This window comes from Pipra filicauda, unplaced genomic scaffold (genome assembly GCF_003945595.2).
Source record: "Pipra filicauda isolate LSUMZ 115617 unplaced genomic scaffold, ASM394559v2 scaffold137_size4652046_pilon, whole genome shotgun sequence".
In the NCBI taxonomy this organism is placed as follows: Eukaryota; Metazoa; Chordata; class Aves; order Passeriformes; family Pipridae; genus Pipra; species Pipra filicauda.
In genome coordinates, this window is record NW_024103851.1 from 4,263,679 (window position 1) to 4,277,212 (window position 13,534).

Below are 13,534 nucleotides of genomic sequence, written 5' to 3' on the forward strand. Positions count from 1 at the left end.
AGCCAACACGTCTGAGCAGTGAGAAAGTTTAGAAATAAAGGTGCGCTCTTCAATTCCCAATTGTCACGTGCTCAGTCTTACCTTCTGATCCAGCTCTGGCACAGCTAAATGGATTATATGCTCTCATGTGACACCAGCTGTCACTCTGCTGCTCCACATTTTGCATTGGACTATAATCAAGCAGAGAACACCTACTCTCTGTCTCTGAAACTACAGAGGCACTGTGAAGCTTGGTGTTCCAAAACAGAACCCAAGATTTTCAGCAAGCCCATTATACATATATATAGACAAAGTATTTCGCTCCTACAGATGAATATAGTGAGCATAAGGCTCAGATACGAAGCATATTTTATTGTATTATGATTGCCACTGGAATTGCCAAAGGGGTCATTCTGCATGCTAATGTGATGTTAACGAGGTCAGTATTAATGGGAAAGCACCTCCTGCACATTGCAATGCTGCCGCAGAACAAAAAAACTGCTGGACACTGCTGTAGTTAAGCTACTGTATGCTCATCAGGAGGCTACAGAAAGTACAAAATAGACCACAGATTTCTTAGCCAATATTTTCAAAAGTTAATCAAGTTTTTAAAGCTATGAAAAGCTACAGAAAAAATGGAGTTAGTATAAAAATTCAATGTTAGTTTCATATTCACATGTAACACAAAACAACTTTATAGCTTTGTACAAAGCAAGGCATCTCTCTGGTCTGCAGTTTTACCAAGCCATGCATTTTGCCAGCATTAGGCTAACTTGGAGAGAGCTACTATGGAAGGCTTTGATCCTGCCAGTGATGAAAGTATCTTCAACTTCTTAGAGAAATAGGGATGAAACATGCCCTCAGGCACAGAAGCACTCTGAGCAGGTAGACCTAGGAGTTTCAGACACAAAAGTAGGCTAAACCAACACTCCTCTATGATGCAAATATAACACTCAGTTTGGATGACTCTCTCAACATATACCCAAATCCTATAATTCACAATGCAAGCTATATTCTCTGCAAGTCGAGAAGAACACTTGCGTTCTCCTTCACTGTGCCAAAAGAAAATGACTTAGAATTCATTTTTATTTTATTAAAACTTATGGAGGTTGTGGGTAGTCTGTTTTTGGTTGGTTGGTTGTTTTTTGTCCACTTGTTTTTTGTTTTTAAATCAAGGCTACCTCAGTTTGTTTGCCTGTTTTCTGATATTGTTTTTTATAACAACTAAGCAAATTAGCTCTGGATAAAAGGTAGCACATACATAGTCTCACTATTATGAACTGGCTTTTTATAATTCTAATGAGATTTAATGTACAATTTTGTTCACGTACACAAACCAGTCTTCTGGAATATTAAGGTTTAACTGCTTGACAACTGGCATCAGCTATAGCAACATTTATGAATAACAGTTATTAATTAACACCGCACAAGTATTTTAGAAAAATGGAAGTTTATTCATCTTTGAATGGCTCAAATAGCAAATAAAAGGACAGGATAAGGCATCAGCCAAGACAGCTTTCATGTGTCCAGTGGCTTCATAACACCTCAGTTCCCAGTATACAGGTTCCAAAGCAAAGTCACAATGTTAGTGGTTAGACTCCCTGGCTAAATAGACCCAAATGAGTACACAGTAAGATGAAGACTGGCTTACTTGCCAGCTACATGAGTAACTTTAATTCTGCACTTGGCAGTCTACTAAATGCACATACAAAATTCCTATTGATAAATATTTAACATGACATATATAACTTCTAAGACTTGAGTCCCTAAAACGTCTGTTAGCATGGAAGTTAAATATTTGTTACCTAGTTTGCTTGAGCACATTTTAAACTGTCAGTTATAGGCTTACACATGTATAAAAAGTATAACAGTTTGTGGAATTGATCTAGCCTGTCTCACCACAAAGGAGTCCAAAACCCTCAAACATTCTGGTTTTTTCTTAGTTAAGATGTAGCATACTAACCGTGTGCTAGTATTCTTGCTGTTTTGAAGCAACTGAGGCAGTATGTTTTGTTTGGGGATTTTGGATGTACATGTTAAATGTTTCTGTATTGCAAAGCATGTTTGATTGTTTGATATCAACATTAACTAGAAAAAGTAGCTACACTGTTCCCCATTTGAAAATCAACATAGACTAAACGATACAAAACCTGCAAAGAGCTTCAGCATAACACACCATGTTCCCATAGCTGAGTATTAGGAACACAAAAGAAATTAACCAGAATTTGCCAGACAACATCTTAAAACACATTAGCGCTACTAGATTAGCCCCACTCCACCCAATTCCAGGGAGTTAAAACCCAAGGAACATCTAGACAAAAATCTATGTGCAAAAGGGAAGTTTCAAGGTATCAGCACATTAAATTTTAAACAACCATTCCAGGCTTGGATGTGCCATAGGCTTATGACTTCAGTCTTATATGTATTCTGACCTTTTAGTTAAGATACCATACTGTTACCAAATTATGGATGACAGAGTATGCTCTGTATTATTCACAATACCAGAGTATGGCACATATTTAAAGAACAGACACTGCTAGCAGACAGCTAGTTAGCAAAATCATTCATGTAACTGCACTCCTCAGAGAGGGCAGTCTCGCACTGATGTGCAGGGACAGTCTCCATGCAACAAAGTTGAAAATACACTCTTGATTAAGCAACCTGCTATGTTTGGGTTTTAAAATTAAGGCATATTCAAATATTTCAATGTAAAAGTTTATATCACTCTTCTAAATTAATCAGGTAATGCAGAACCACATATAGTTTTCCTCAACATAACTGTTCGCATATACATTATTCTTTTCTAATTTGCATAACTCCATGGCAAAACAGCTGCATGCTGCTTTGTTAGGTATCATGTTCACAATTGCAATTTTCAAGGCAACAAAAGACAAGATGAATTGACAATTACCAGTGATAAAAAAGTATGCTTTATAAGAACCCACAAAGTAATACTTCGCCCCTCTGTTCACTATTAAAGAAAAGACTGCCTATGAAACACTACATTCAGAAGAAATGTGAGAAGGTAGGCAATTATGAAATGGACTGAACTTTGCTTCTCTTGAAGCCACATAATTTGTTTTCAGTGAATTTGACTTTCAGTGCAGCTCCAATTCATGCTTTTAGTGGTACATTACATTTTCCAACATGTTAGGGTAATTTCAGTCACTTCAGCCTTCAATGGCATGCTTATAAATTATGGTTTTTATTAGTATGGTCAGGGTAGGAAAGGAATCCAGGCTTTTGATTATAAAATGCAACATCTTTCTCTGATCCTCTTAGCTAGGCTTTTTCTTTTCTTCTTTCCATTCTTTTCTTTGCTGTCTTCCATTTTTCTGGCTCTAATTTCTCTCATTAAATCAAAAAACACCTAAAAAAGATGCAAGAATATAAATGCAAAAACAGTCACAGACATGAGTTAATTTATCACTGATATTCACTTCAGTTGTTTAGTCAATTATATGCAACCAGTTTGAGCAAACAAATATTAACCCAACAAATCTTTCATTGGTTCAGAAGGCCAAGTTGATATGATGCAGTCCTTCTTTCATGGCACCATAATGTTCCCCTGTGTCTTCTGACATTTGCTTATTAATCCTGTCAGACAATTTTAAACAAGGATTGAAACAAGGGTCTCATCACCAGCCAAGATTTTCAAATGTTGTATGAATATCCTCCTGAGGAGACTCAAGGAAATCAGTTCATGTTTTGAGTATTTTCAGTGATGAAGTGCAAAGGCTAAAAAAGTGAACACCCAAATCCTAGAAACATACTGATGGAGCATTGACATACACTGAACATTTCATGCTATGTTCCATGGTGCAAGTCTAAACACAAAGTGACTAGGGAAAAAAAAATAGCATTTCCCTTAAAGCATAGTTATCAATCATAAGACTACATAAACTATTTCTTATGTCAGGTAATCTCAGCTACCATACTACAGACTTAAAGTACACATGAAGTTTGTTTTCCTCAAATGGTTTAGTAGGAAACAAATGCGACAAAGTTGGATACCCCTGACTTATTTAAGAGAGATCCTACTGACAGTTAAGGCCTTATGATTGGACTGCTTAAAACTACTAATTTGAAAAGCAGATTTTTACCTGACTCACAGGAGGCTACAGCAAATAATAATATCATCTTTATAATTTTATTGTAGGGAATCATCCGAGCAATTCTAAAACTTTTCTTTCTCAGGAGACATTTTCTAGATCTATGTCAAGGGACTTGATTGATTTCTGTGAAACATGGACAGTGCAGGGGCTGAAAAGCTCCTCTACAGAGCTCAGTAGGTTTTTATTTGCAATGACACTAATCTCATATTGACTGCAGCAAGAGTGTCAATCTTCATTACATGGAATCTGAAGAAAATCGATGGAACTAAACATTTCCATCAAGAAATGAGATTGCCTTTAGATTTTCAGATGTGCACTAAGTTACTTGCTTGAAGTTAAATCTGTGCTAATGGTAAGATGCAACTGTCAACTTGCTTAAGCACTGATATCACACTACAATATTTAGCTGTCTGGGACACATAACCTTCTGAGAAAATGCTTATTGGGTCACTTTTGCCAAAGTAAGTGTCAGCTGTCTGTATTTTTCCCAAATGAGCAAACCCACTATTCTGGAATTCAGAGAGGCCAGATTTCTTATAAAAGAGTAACCCAGGTTTGTGTAACAAACCAAAAAACTTCGTATGCTCCAAGTAACTAAGAATACGTGGTATTCACTTGTGCCAACAGAGCCTCATTTATGGCCTGTCAAATCCTAAATCTGTACGACACATGCTAATCTCGATCCATTATGCCACCAGCTCCTAAAAGAAACCTGGAACTCTGTGGTAGCCTACCCTGTGTGTGCTATTGATCAGAGAGCTATTGAAAAAATATATATACACACACTTTTTTTCCTAGCTACTAAAAGATAGTAAAGTGGATTTGAAGAGCTGGGAATTTCTACAACTGTAACAGATGGCCGTTAACTGCAATTATACATCAAAACTAAAAGATATATTAGCTTTTATAACAATAAAAAAATCAGAGCTGTATTCATCAATGAAAATGAGTTTTGCTGTGTTTAATTGACTTAATTATTACTCTACAGAACAGCACACAGTTCTTAATGTAGTATTGAACAATCAGTTTCTTCAGGAAGATAACTGGCAGGAGAAAACAGTTGAGTTTAAGTTATTGCAAAAGAGAACTCACATTACAGCTCTCATACTCAGTTGACAGCTCATACATAAGGATTCATGTTAGAAAATTTTTCACCAAGTGCAAGGTCCTGCACCTGGGTCAGGGTAATCCCAGATATGAGTCCAGACTGGCAGAAGAACTCATTGAAAGCAGCCCCGTGGAGAAGGATTTGGGGGTTTTCATGGATGAAAAGCTAGATGTGAGCCAATGGTGTGCTTGCAGCCCAGAAGGCCAATGGTATCCTGGGCTGCATCAAAACAGGACTGGCCAGCAGATCCAGGGAGGTGATTGACCCCCTCTACTCTGCCCTGGTGACACTCCACCTGCAGTGCTTGGTCCAGCTCTAGGGCCCCCCAAGCACAAGAAAGATGCAGACCTGTTGGAGCAAGTCCAGAGGAGGCCACAAAGATGATCTGAGGACTGCAGCACTTCTCCTATGAAGACAAGCTAAGAAAGCTGAGGTTGTTCATCCTGGAGAAGAGAAGGCTCCAGGGAGACCTCATTGCAGCCTTTCAGTTCTTAAAGAGGCTTATAAAAAAGAAGGAGAACAACTTTTTACAGTGGTAGCTTGTAATAAGACCCTTAGGGGAACAGTTTTGAACTAAAAGGGGACAGATTTAAATATTAAATTAGGAAAAATCTCTGTTGTGGGGGTGGTGAGGCACTGGAGCAGGCTGCCCAGAGAAGTTGTAGATGCCTCATCCCTGGAAGTGTTCAAGGTCTGGCTGGATGGGGCCCTGAACAACCTGATCTAGTGGGTTGCATCCCTGACCATGGCAGGGGTGTTGGAACTAGAGATCTTTAAAAGGTCTCTTCCAACCCAAACCATACTGGGATTCAATGTGTGGTCAAATTTGTCAACAGCTCTGAAACGAAAGATTGGCCCATTGCACTAAACTACTTACTTCTTTTGCCACAAATCTGTTACTCTTACATTCTACAAGGCTGTAGAACTCCTGTCTTTTATAGTTATAGTGAAATACTTACAACTAATCAATATTTTAGTTTTTTGAAGACAAATATTCTCTCTTATTTCACGACCTTCTGAACCACGTTTAATCCCTGAAAACTCATGAGGCACTTCTAGGCTTTTCAAAGCTTTTTGGGTTCATCCATTCTTCATCGAAGCAACATACAAATAGGCAGATGGTTAAATGAGGGTAGAGAGGGCTCAAATCCCTCCCTTATCTGCTTTTACAAGGTGTTTTACTTTGAGGATCAGACAGTACTCCTCACTGTTCAGAAGCAGACTGTCTTCTAGTTACAGAAAACGCAGTAAGAAGTCTAGGCCAACATTTTCACTATTCTACATGAAGTCACCTAGTCATTCACTCCCTGCAAGCTAAGGGAGGAAAGTATTTGAATAAAATTTCACAAAAATAATTGCTAAAATAATGAACATATAGAGAAACCCACGGAAAAGAGGGCTAACGTAAGAACTGACGGACAGATCCTTTGTTTTAAGAGGGCAGTTATTACCTTGTCAACATTAGCTCGTGTTTTTGCAGAAGTTTCCACATAATTAACATTCCACTGATCAGCTCTGTTTTTTGCTTCCTCTACAGAAACTTGCCTTTTATCTTCCAAATCTGATTTATTACCAACTAGCAAAAAAGGAACATTCTCATCTTCTTTTACTCTTAAAATCTGCTCCCTGGAGAAAAAAGGAAAGGAAAAGAAAATTAAGCTTTGCATGGAGTACTATTCTTAGAACACAAAAAGAAGAACTCAGACTAAATACTTTTCCATCTTTACAGTGAAAAGCCACATATTCCTCTTATGAAGCTTATGTAACAGGAAAGTCTTAAACCTCATTATGACATTATACAGAATGAAGACAGGGACAGACAACTAGTCCTCCAGGAAGGAAGGAGGTGAGTCAGTAAGAAATGAAAAAAAATAGAACAGGATTGGTTTAGGTGAGAATTTATATTAATAATTCATTCCCTTTAACAGTGTTATTTGAGAGCATTTCCCATTGTCTTTATATTACTACTTTTGATTGCCATTTTTAAGCTACCCAAGGTTCAGTTTTACTGCTGATTTTTTCCTAACAAAATGCATGTGCCATTTCTAAAGCTGATAAAATGATCTATAGCATATTAAGAGAAAAACTTTTCCTTTCAGGAATCTTTCTCAAGTCAATTATATTCAGTCTCTGCAGAGAACTTCATTCAGTTATAAGCCAATGTAGAGATACAAGTTGTATATGCATCAGATTTTTAAGGACAGACGCTTCTACTGTTTTAACTGTTAGAAGAATGTAAGGTTTAAAGACATAAATCTCAATATTACAAATCGTTTGGTACATAAGTCTTCAACACTTAAAAAATAATGAAAGTTTTCTTCTACTTGGAAATGCATTAGAAGTATCAGGAAGAACAGTTTTCTCAGAAGGATACTCTGTATTTTGTCTAAGAAAAGAGCATAAAGTCAGCAGTGAAATTTAGCCCCCGATCATGGAGCAATTTCTGTAAGATTGACAAAAAGCATGGAGAAAAACTTCCTTTTGCTGGCTCAGGTGAAACAAAATTTAAAGTTGAAGGGAGGGAAGCTGAAGACAATTAAGTAATTGATACTCTAAAGGGCTTTCATTTGGTATATGGCAGGATTATCCTGCTGTTACAAAAAGCTCTGAATAGCATGTAGTCTTGTGGGGGAAGTCTATTCACAGGGTTGAGAAACTGCAGATAGCCCTTTTTTTTTTTTTTCAAATCAACAGCTATGCATTGGAGGCAGCTTGTAACACTACATTTATGTCTGAGGTATAATCAAAAAGCAACATTTCTCCTCTTCCCCACAAATACCAGTGCAAATGTTTTAACAGGGTGTGCAGCTATCCACAAGTAGTTTGAATAGTCAGTGGATTAGGAAGGTGGCCAGAAGAAAACTCAGTGCATCACTGCAGTATCTTTGTAAATCAGATTACTGGTAAAAACTAGTAGCTTTCAACACTAATTATCTAGGTGATTCTATATGGAGTTTGAGTGATAAGGTTTTGGTAGCCAGGGGACTACAAGGGTGGCTTCTCTGAGAAGCTGCTGGAAGCTTCCCCGGTGTCCAACAGAGCCAATGCCAGCTGGCTCCAGGACAGGCACACCAATAGACAGGGCTGAGCCAGTAAGCAATGGCAGTAATGACACAGGCATAATGTATTTAAGAAGGGAAAAAAAAAGTTACTGCACAGAAATAATTGCACTCAGAGAAGAGTGAGAATATGTGAGAGGAACAACTGCAGATACTAAGGTCAGTGAAAAAGGGGGAGAAGGTGCTCCAGACACCAGAGCAGAGATTCCTCTGCAGGCCATGGAGGAGACCCACACTGGAGCAGGCCTGTACTGGAGCAGGCTCTCCTGGCAGAGACCTGTAAGCCCATGGAGACAGGAGCCCATGCTAGAGCAGGTTTGCTGGCAAGACTTTTGACTCTGTGGGGGACAGAGCTGGAGCAGGCTGTTCATGAAGGATTACACCCCATGGAAAGGGATCCACACTGGAGCAATTCGTGAACTGCAGCCTGTGGGAAGGGCTCACGCTGGAGAAGGTCATGGAGGACTGTCCCCTATAGGAGGGACCCCACACTGGAGCAGGGGAAGGACTCCTCTCCCTGGGGAGGAAGCAGCAGCAGAAACAACATGTGATGAACTGACCACAACCCCCATTATTCCCTGTCTTCCTGTGCTGCTGGGGAGGAGGAGGTAGACCCTGGGAAGGAGGGAGGGGTGAGGGGAAGTTGTTTTTAAGGCTAGTTTTACTTCTTATTATCCTGTTCTGATTTTGAATGGTAATAAATTCAATTAAGTTCCCCAAGTTGTATCTGTTTTGTTTATGATGGTAATTGATGAGTGATCTCTCCCTGTCCTCAACTCAAAAGCCTTTCATTGTATTTTATCTCCCCTGTCCAGCTGAGCAGGGGAGTGATAGAGCATCTTTGGTGGGCACCTAGCATAAATGCCAGGTCAAACCACCACAGATGCCAAACAATTTCATTATGTAAAGAGTTAATCTAACAGCAATCCAGATGACAATATTCTCCTTTACGACCCCTCCGAGGACTGATATCTCCTGAACAAATGATATGTGCCAGCTTGAAATCTAGAACATAAAACAAAAAAAACAAACATAAGAGCCAGACCAATTCTACCCAAAGCAACGCCAAATTTTATCAAACTGCCTTTCAAATATTTAAAAGTATAGTCATTGCAGGTCTGTGTTCTATTGAAAAAAATGACTTGGAGCATTGGCATTTCAGAGCGTACCAGGAACCCCACTGCAGATATTGAAGCAGTACACAGCTCTTCTGTTGGAGGTCTGCCATTCCAGCAGAACAAAATTCCACTGAAACAAACATCCAAATTTTTCTTGTCACTTTTTTCATATCTGGCTCTTAAATAGTATGCCCTCAGACTACTCAGCAATGTCAAATGTACTTTAACTGTACACACATCAGAAAATGTAATTTTTCTGAGCTATATTTTAGCATTTAGGCTTCTACAGTTTCAAAGGCAACTTGAGAGGCACTTTCATATTTGGACAGAGGAGAATTTTAGTATCTTTACTTAAAGGGATTTTTTTTTTCATTTTTGTTGTATCAACATGTACATTGTTAATGCTCACCTTTATTGGAAAAGTAGGACTTCTTCTACAGCCAAAGATCATGTACTTTGAAGCATTAACATGATTTTAAACAGATTTGAATAGGTCATTTTGCACTCTAGAGGAGCTGAACTATACTAAACAGGCCTACACAATTGACAGTATCTAGCATAAGCCTGCAAACGTACAAGGTCTGCTCCTCCCTCTCTCAAAATATGTAAAACACACACATATAGAGACACAAATAAATTAAAAAAAAAAACCAATAGAAGATGAAACTCTCACTGTCTCCCCTCTTCATACCTCATACTCCTCCCTTAGAGATATTAAACATGTTTTGCCACTTAGTGATAATGAAGTTGAACTGTGACAGCATCTTTGAGAAGCCTTATTTCAGTGGGATGTAGATAATATCTTTTTATATTTGTTTCCTTATTTTTTGTCAAAGGTTATGGCCTTTCCTATTTCACTACACTTTGAACAGGTAAAACCATTTTCTGATCTCTTTTGTCGTTTTTTTTAAATACAGCAATGAGCAATTTAAATATGCTTTCTCTCTCAAACAACATTGAACATCTGTATAATATTCTATTATTATCATAAGAGTTTTAATATGCTGCATGCCTGAAAACCCTATCCTGTTAAACATTTATTACACCAGAAATACCCACTTTCAAATTTTGGTTTTATGTTTTCTTACAATTAAATAATATATTGATTTTGATAGGAAGGCTGAATGCTATGCAGAACTTTTGTCTCGTAAATTCAAAAAATTACATCCATATCTTTTACAGAGAAAAATTCCACCCAAGCAAAATTGAAGGGACAGATTTACAGCAATCCTTTACACAAAATGTATATCTAGTACTTCAATTGAAAAATACTTCTCATTTGTGTTTGTGGTGTGTTGACACTGTCTGCATACCAGGTACCCACCAAAGTCCTTTATCACCTTCCTTCTCAGCTGGACAGGGGAGAGAAAATACAATAAAATGCTCTTGAGTTGAGATAAGGACAGGAGAGATCACTGATCGATTACCATCACAGGCAAAACAGACACAACTTGGCTAAGTTAATTGAACTTATTACCAATTAAATCAGTAGGGTAATGAAAAACAAAACCAAATCTTAAAAAACATCTTTCCCTCACCCCTCCCTCCTTCCGAGGCTTAACTTCACTTCCAATTCTACCTCCTCCTCCCCACCAGCAGCACAGGCAAACAGAGAATGAGGGTTGTAGTCAGTTCATCACATGTTGTTTCTGCTAATGCATCCTCTCCAGGGAGAGGAGTCCTTCCCCTGCTCCAGTGTGGGGTCCTTCCCATGGGAGACAGCCCTCCATGAACTTTTCCAAGGTGAGCCCTTCCTACAGGCTGCAGTTCTTCATGCAGAACTGCTCCAGTGTGGGTCCCACATGGGGTCACAAGTCCTGCCAGCAAACCTGCTCCAGTGTGGGCTCCTCTCTCAACAGGTGCTGCCTCCTCTAGCACGAGCCTCCCACAGGGTCACAGCCTCCTTCAGGCATCCACCTGCTGTGGCTTGGGGTCCTCCAGAGGCTGCAGGTAATATCAGCTCCACCACGGACCTCCACGGGCTGCAGTGGGACAGCCTGTTTCACCACGGTCTTCGTCACAGGCTGCGCTCTGGTGACTGGAGCACCTCCGCCCCCTCCTTCCTCACCGACCTTGGCATCTGCAGAGCTGCTTCTCTCACTTATTCTCACTCCTTTCTTCTCTGGCTGCAATTTGCTTCTGCCTAACAGCTTTTTTTCCCTTTCTTAAATACGTTATCCCAGAGGTGCTGCCACTGTTGCTGGTAGGCTCAGCCTTCACCAGAGGTAGATACTTCTTAGAGCTAGCTGGCTTTGGCTCCACTGGATATAGTGAAAGCTCCTAGCAGCTTCTCAGTGAAGCCACCCCTGCTTCCAAAACCTTGTCACCCAAACCCATACTCTGTTGTTCATAAAACCATCTTTAAGAGGTAGAAAGGCTTGTGGTGTTGATACTACGCACTTTGCTCTCCCAGAATTTATTTCCCAGAATACAATGCTCGTGCCTCCCATTGCCTAAGACTTTGTAGACAGGCATGACCAGATATGGTTATTCTGTAGAGTTTTCAACTGAAATCTGGTCATGTCATCTTTATAACAAGTATTCTAGTATAAAACAGTTGCACATGCTATAGCTGCTTTTTTGTTCTAAGGTTTTCACAGGTTAAGACAAACACATTATAGTCCTCTACATATGGAGCAAGAACTAAAAAAAGACACCTCTGGGGAGTACACAGTATTGTACATACATTACAGGCAACCATACAAACTCTATGAAATTTTTCTCAGATGCATTACTTTGGATAGCTGTACACCTCCTCAAAAAACACTGCTTCCTAGCACAAGTGCCAAGCAACACCAACTTACAAAGGGCAGAAGTATCTGCTCTGTGGCAACAGCCTTTCTGGTATTCAGAAACACAGCAACTAAGATATCTGAAGTGGTACAGATAGTGAAGGCACGGCTAGGCATCTGTTCAGAACATTATGTGACAACAGTAAGAGCTGTCATCCAATATGGATTATCAAAAAGATATTACACAACAATTAAAAAAAAAAATCACTTGCAATCATCACATTGTAATTAGAATAATTATCTTGCCTTGTAACTTACCTGAAGTCTGCAGTTGCTGCAAAGGATTCTAGCTCTGTAATAGAGAAGACGCAAAGAAAGCCTTCTCCACTTCGGAAGTAGTTGTCTCTAATTGCAGCATAGTCCTCCTGCCCTGCTGTGTCCAATATATCAATTTGGACTTCTTCCCCATCCAGAACCACTTTTTTCCTGTAGCTATCTGCTTTGGTGGGCTCATAGTCTTCAACAAACTAGAAAAAAAAAAAACCCTTAATGATATAAAATCATGCCCGTACAAGGCAAATGCTTCTGTTTGAACACAAGGATATAGCAAGCATCTTAAATGGGTACAGTAACTAATAACTAAGCATATGCATTTAGGCCATGTGAAGTATTCAAACGCCTCAGTTAAAGCAGACTTTTCCTCAGCCCAAACAGTTCTTGCTTTCCTAAGCCACTTTCACTGGGGAAAAAAGGTAAGGAAACAAGAAACCGATTTTAATTCCGCTCTTCAGCAGCAGCATAAAAAAATATAGAAAAGCTTGGTTGTTTCGGGCATCATGCAACTCACCTAAGTGAAGAAGCTTTCAGCTGTAATAACTAAGTTCTAATAGGTCTAGTGAACAATGTGAAAATATTCCAATAATATGACAGAGCATCTAACTGCTTAGAAGTCTGAAAAAGGTCACATTTACCTTCACAGGTATCTCTAGAAGGCAAATCACTAATCTCAAAACATGTTTTTGTCCCACTTAATTGATGACTTTCATACCACATCACATATATTTAGACCCTTTCAGAAAAAAACTGTACAAATTTAACTTAAACAACACTATGTAGAGCAGACATCTCCTAATTTCTAGTGCAGATTCTTACCTCATCATACATGAATTGTAGTGTTAAAGCAGATTTTCCTACACCACCACTTCCCACCATGATGACTTTGTGTAAAGCCAAGGAATTTTGTCCTTTAGGTTTATTTGCTGCCATCTTTGGATTGCAGAAAATTCGCAGGTATCAAATGAAAAAAACCTAGAAGAAAAATATTGCTTCATTAGTTTTCTTTTCCTTTTCCCACATGAACGTTTAAAGTGGATTTGTTTCAAATCCCTACATATCTAATGTCTTAAATTCAGTTCTGCTGTCT

At 39.0% G+C, this 13,534-nt stretch overlaps 1 protein-coding gene across 5 annotated transcripts in view; it reads right to left on the reverse strand.

Annotated features, from left to right (window-relative positions):
* Window positions 1–1,410: 1,410 nt before the first annotated feature.
* The window catches only part of RALA (RAS like proto-oncogene A), a 31,968-nt gene continuing 19,844 nt past the window's right edge, over window positions 1,411–13,534 (reverse strand). For all 5 annotated transcript variants that reach the window (XM_027712009.2, XM_027712005.2, XM_027712008.2 and 2 more), the window contains 4 exons: window positions 13,264–13,419; window positions 12,430–12,638; window positions 6,654–6,828; window positions 1,411–3,349 (listed from right to left, as the gene is read on the reverse strand). In XM_027712009.2, coding sequence (XP_027567810.1) covers window positions 3,227–3,349; window positions 6,654–6,828; window positions 12,430–12,638; window positions 13,264–13,377 — 621 coding nt within the window. In that variant the 5' untranslated portion in view covers window positions 13,378–13,419 and the 3' untranslated portion in view covers window positions 1,411–3,226. The remainder of the gene's footprint in view (window positions 3,350–6,653; window positions 6,829–12,429; window positions 12,639–13,263; window positions 13,420–13,534) is intronic.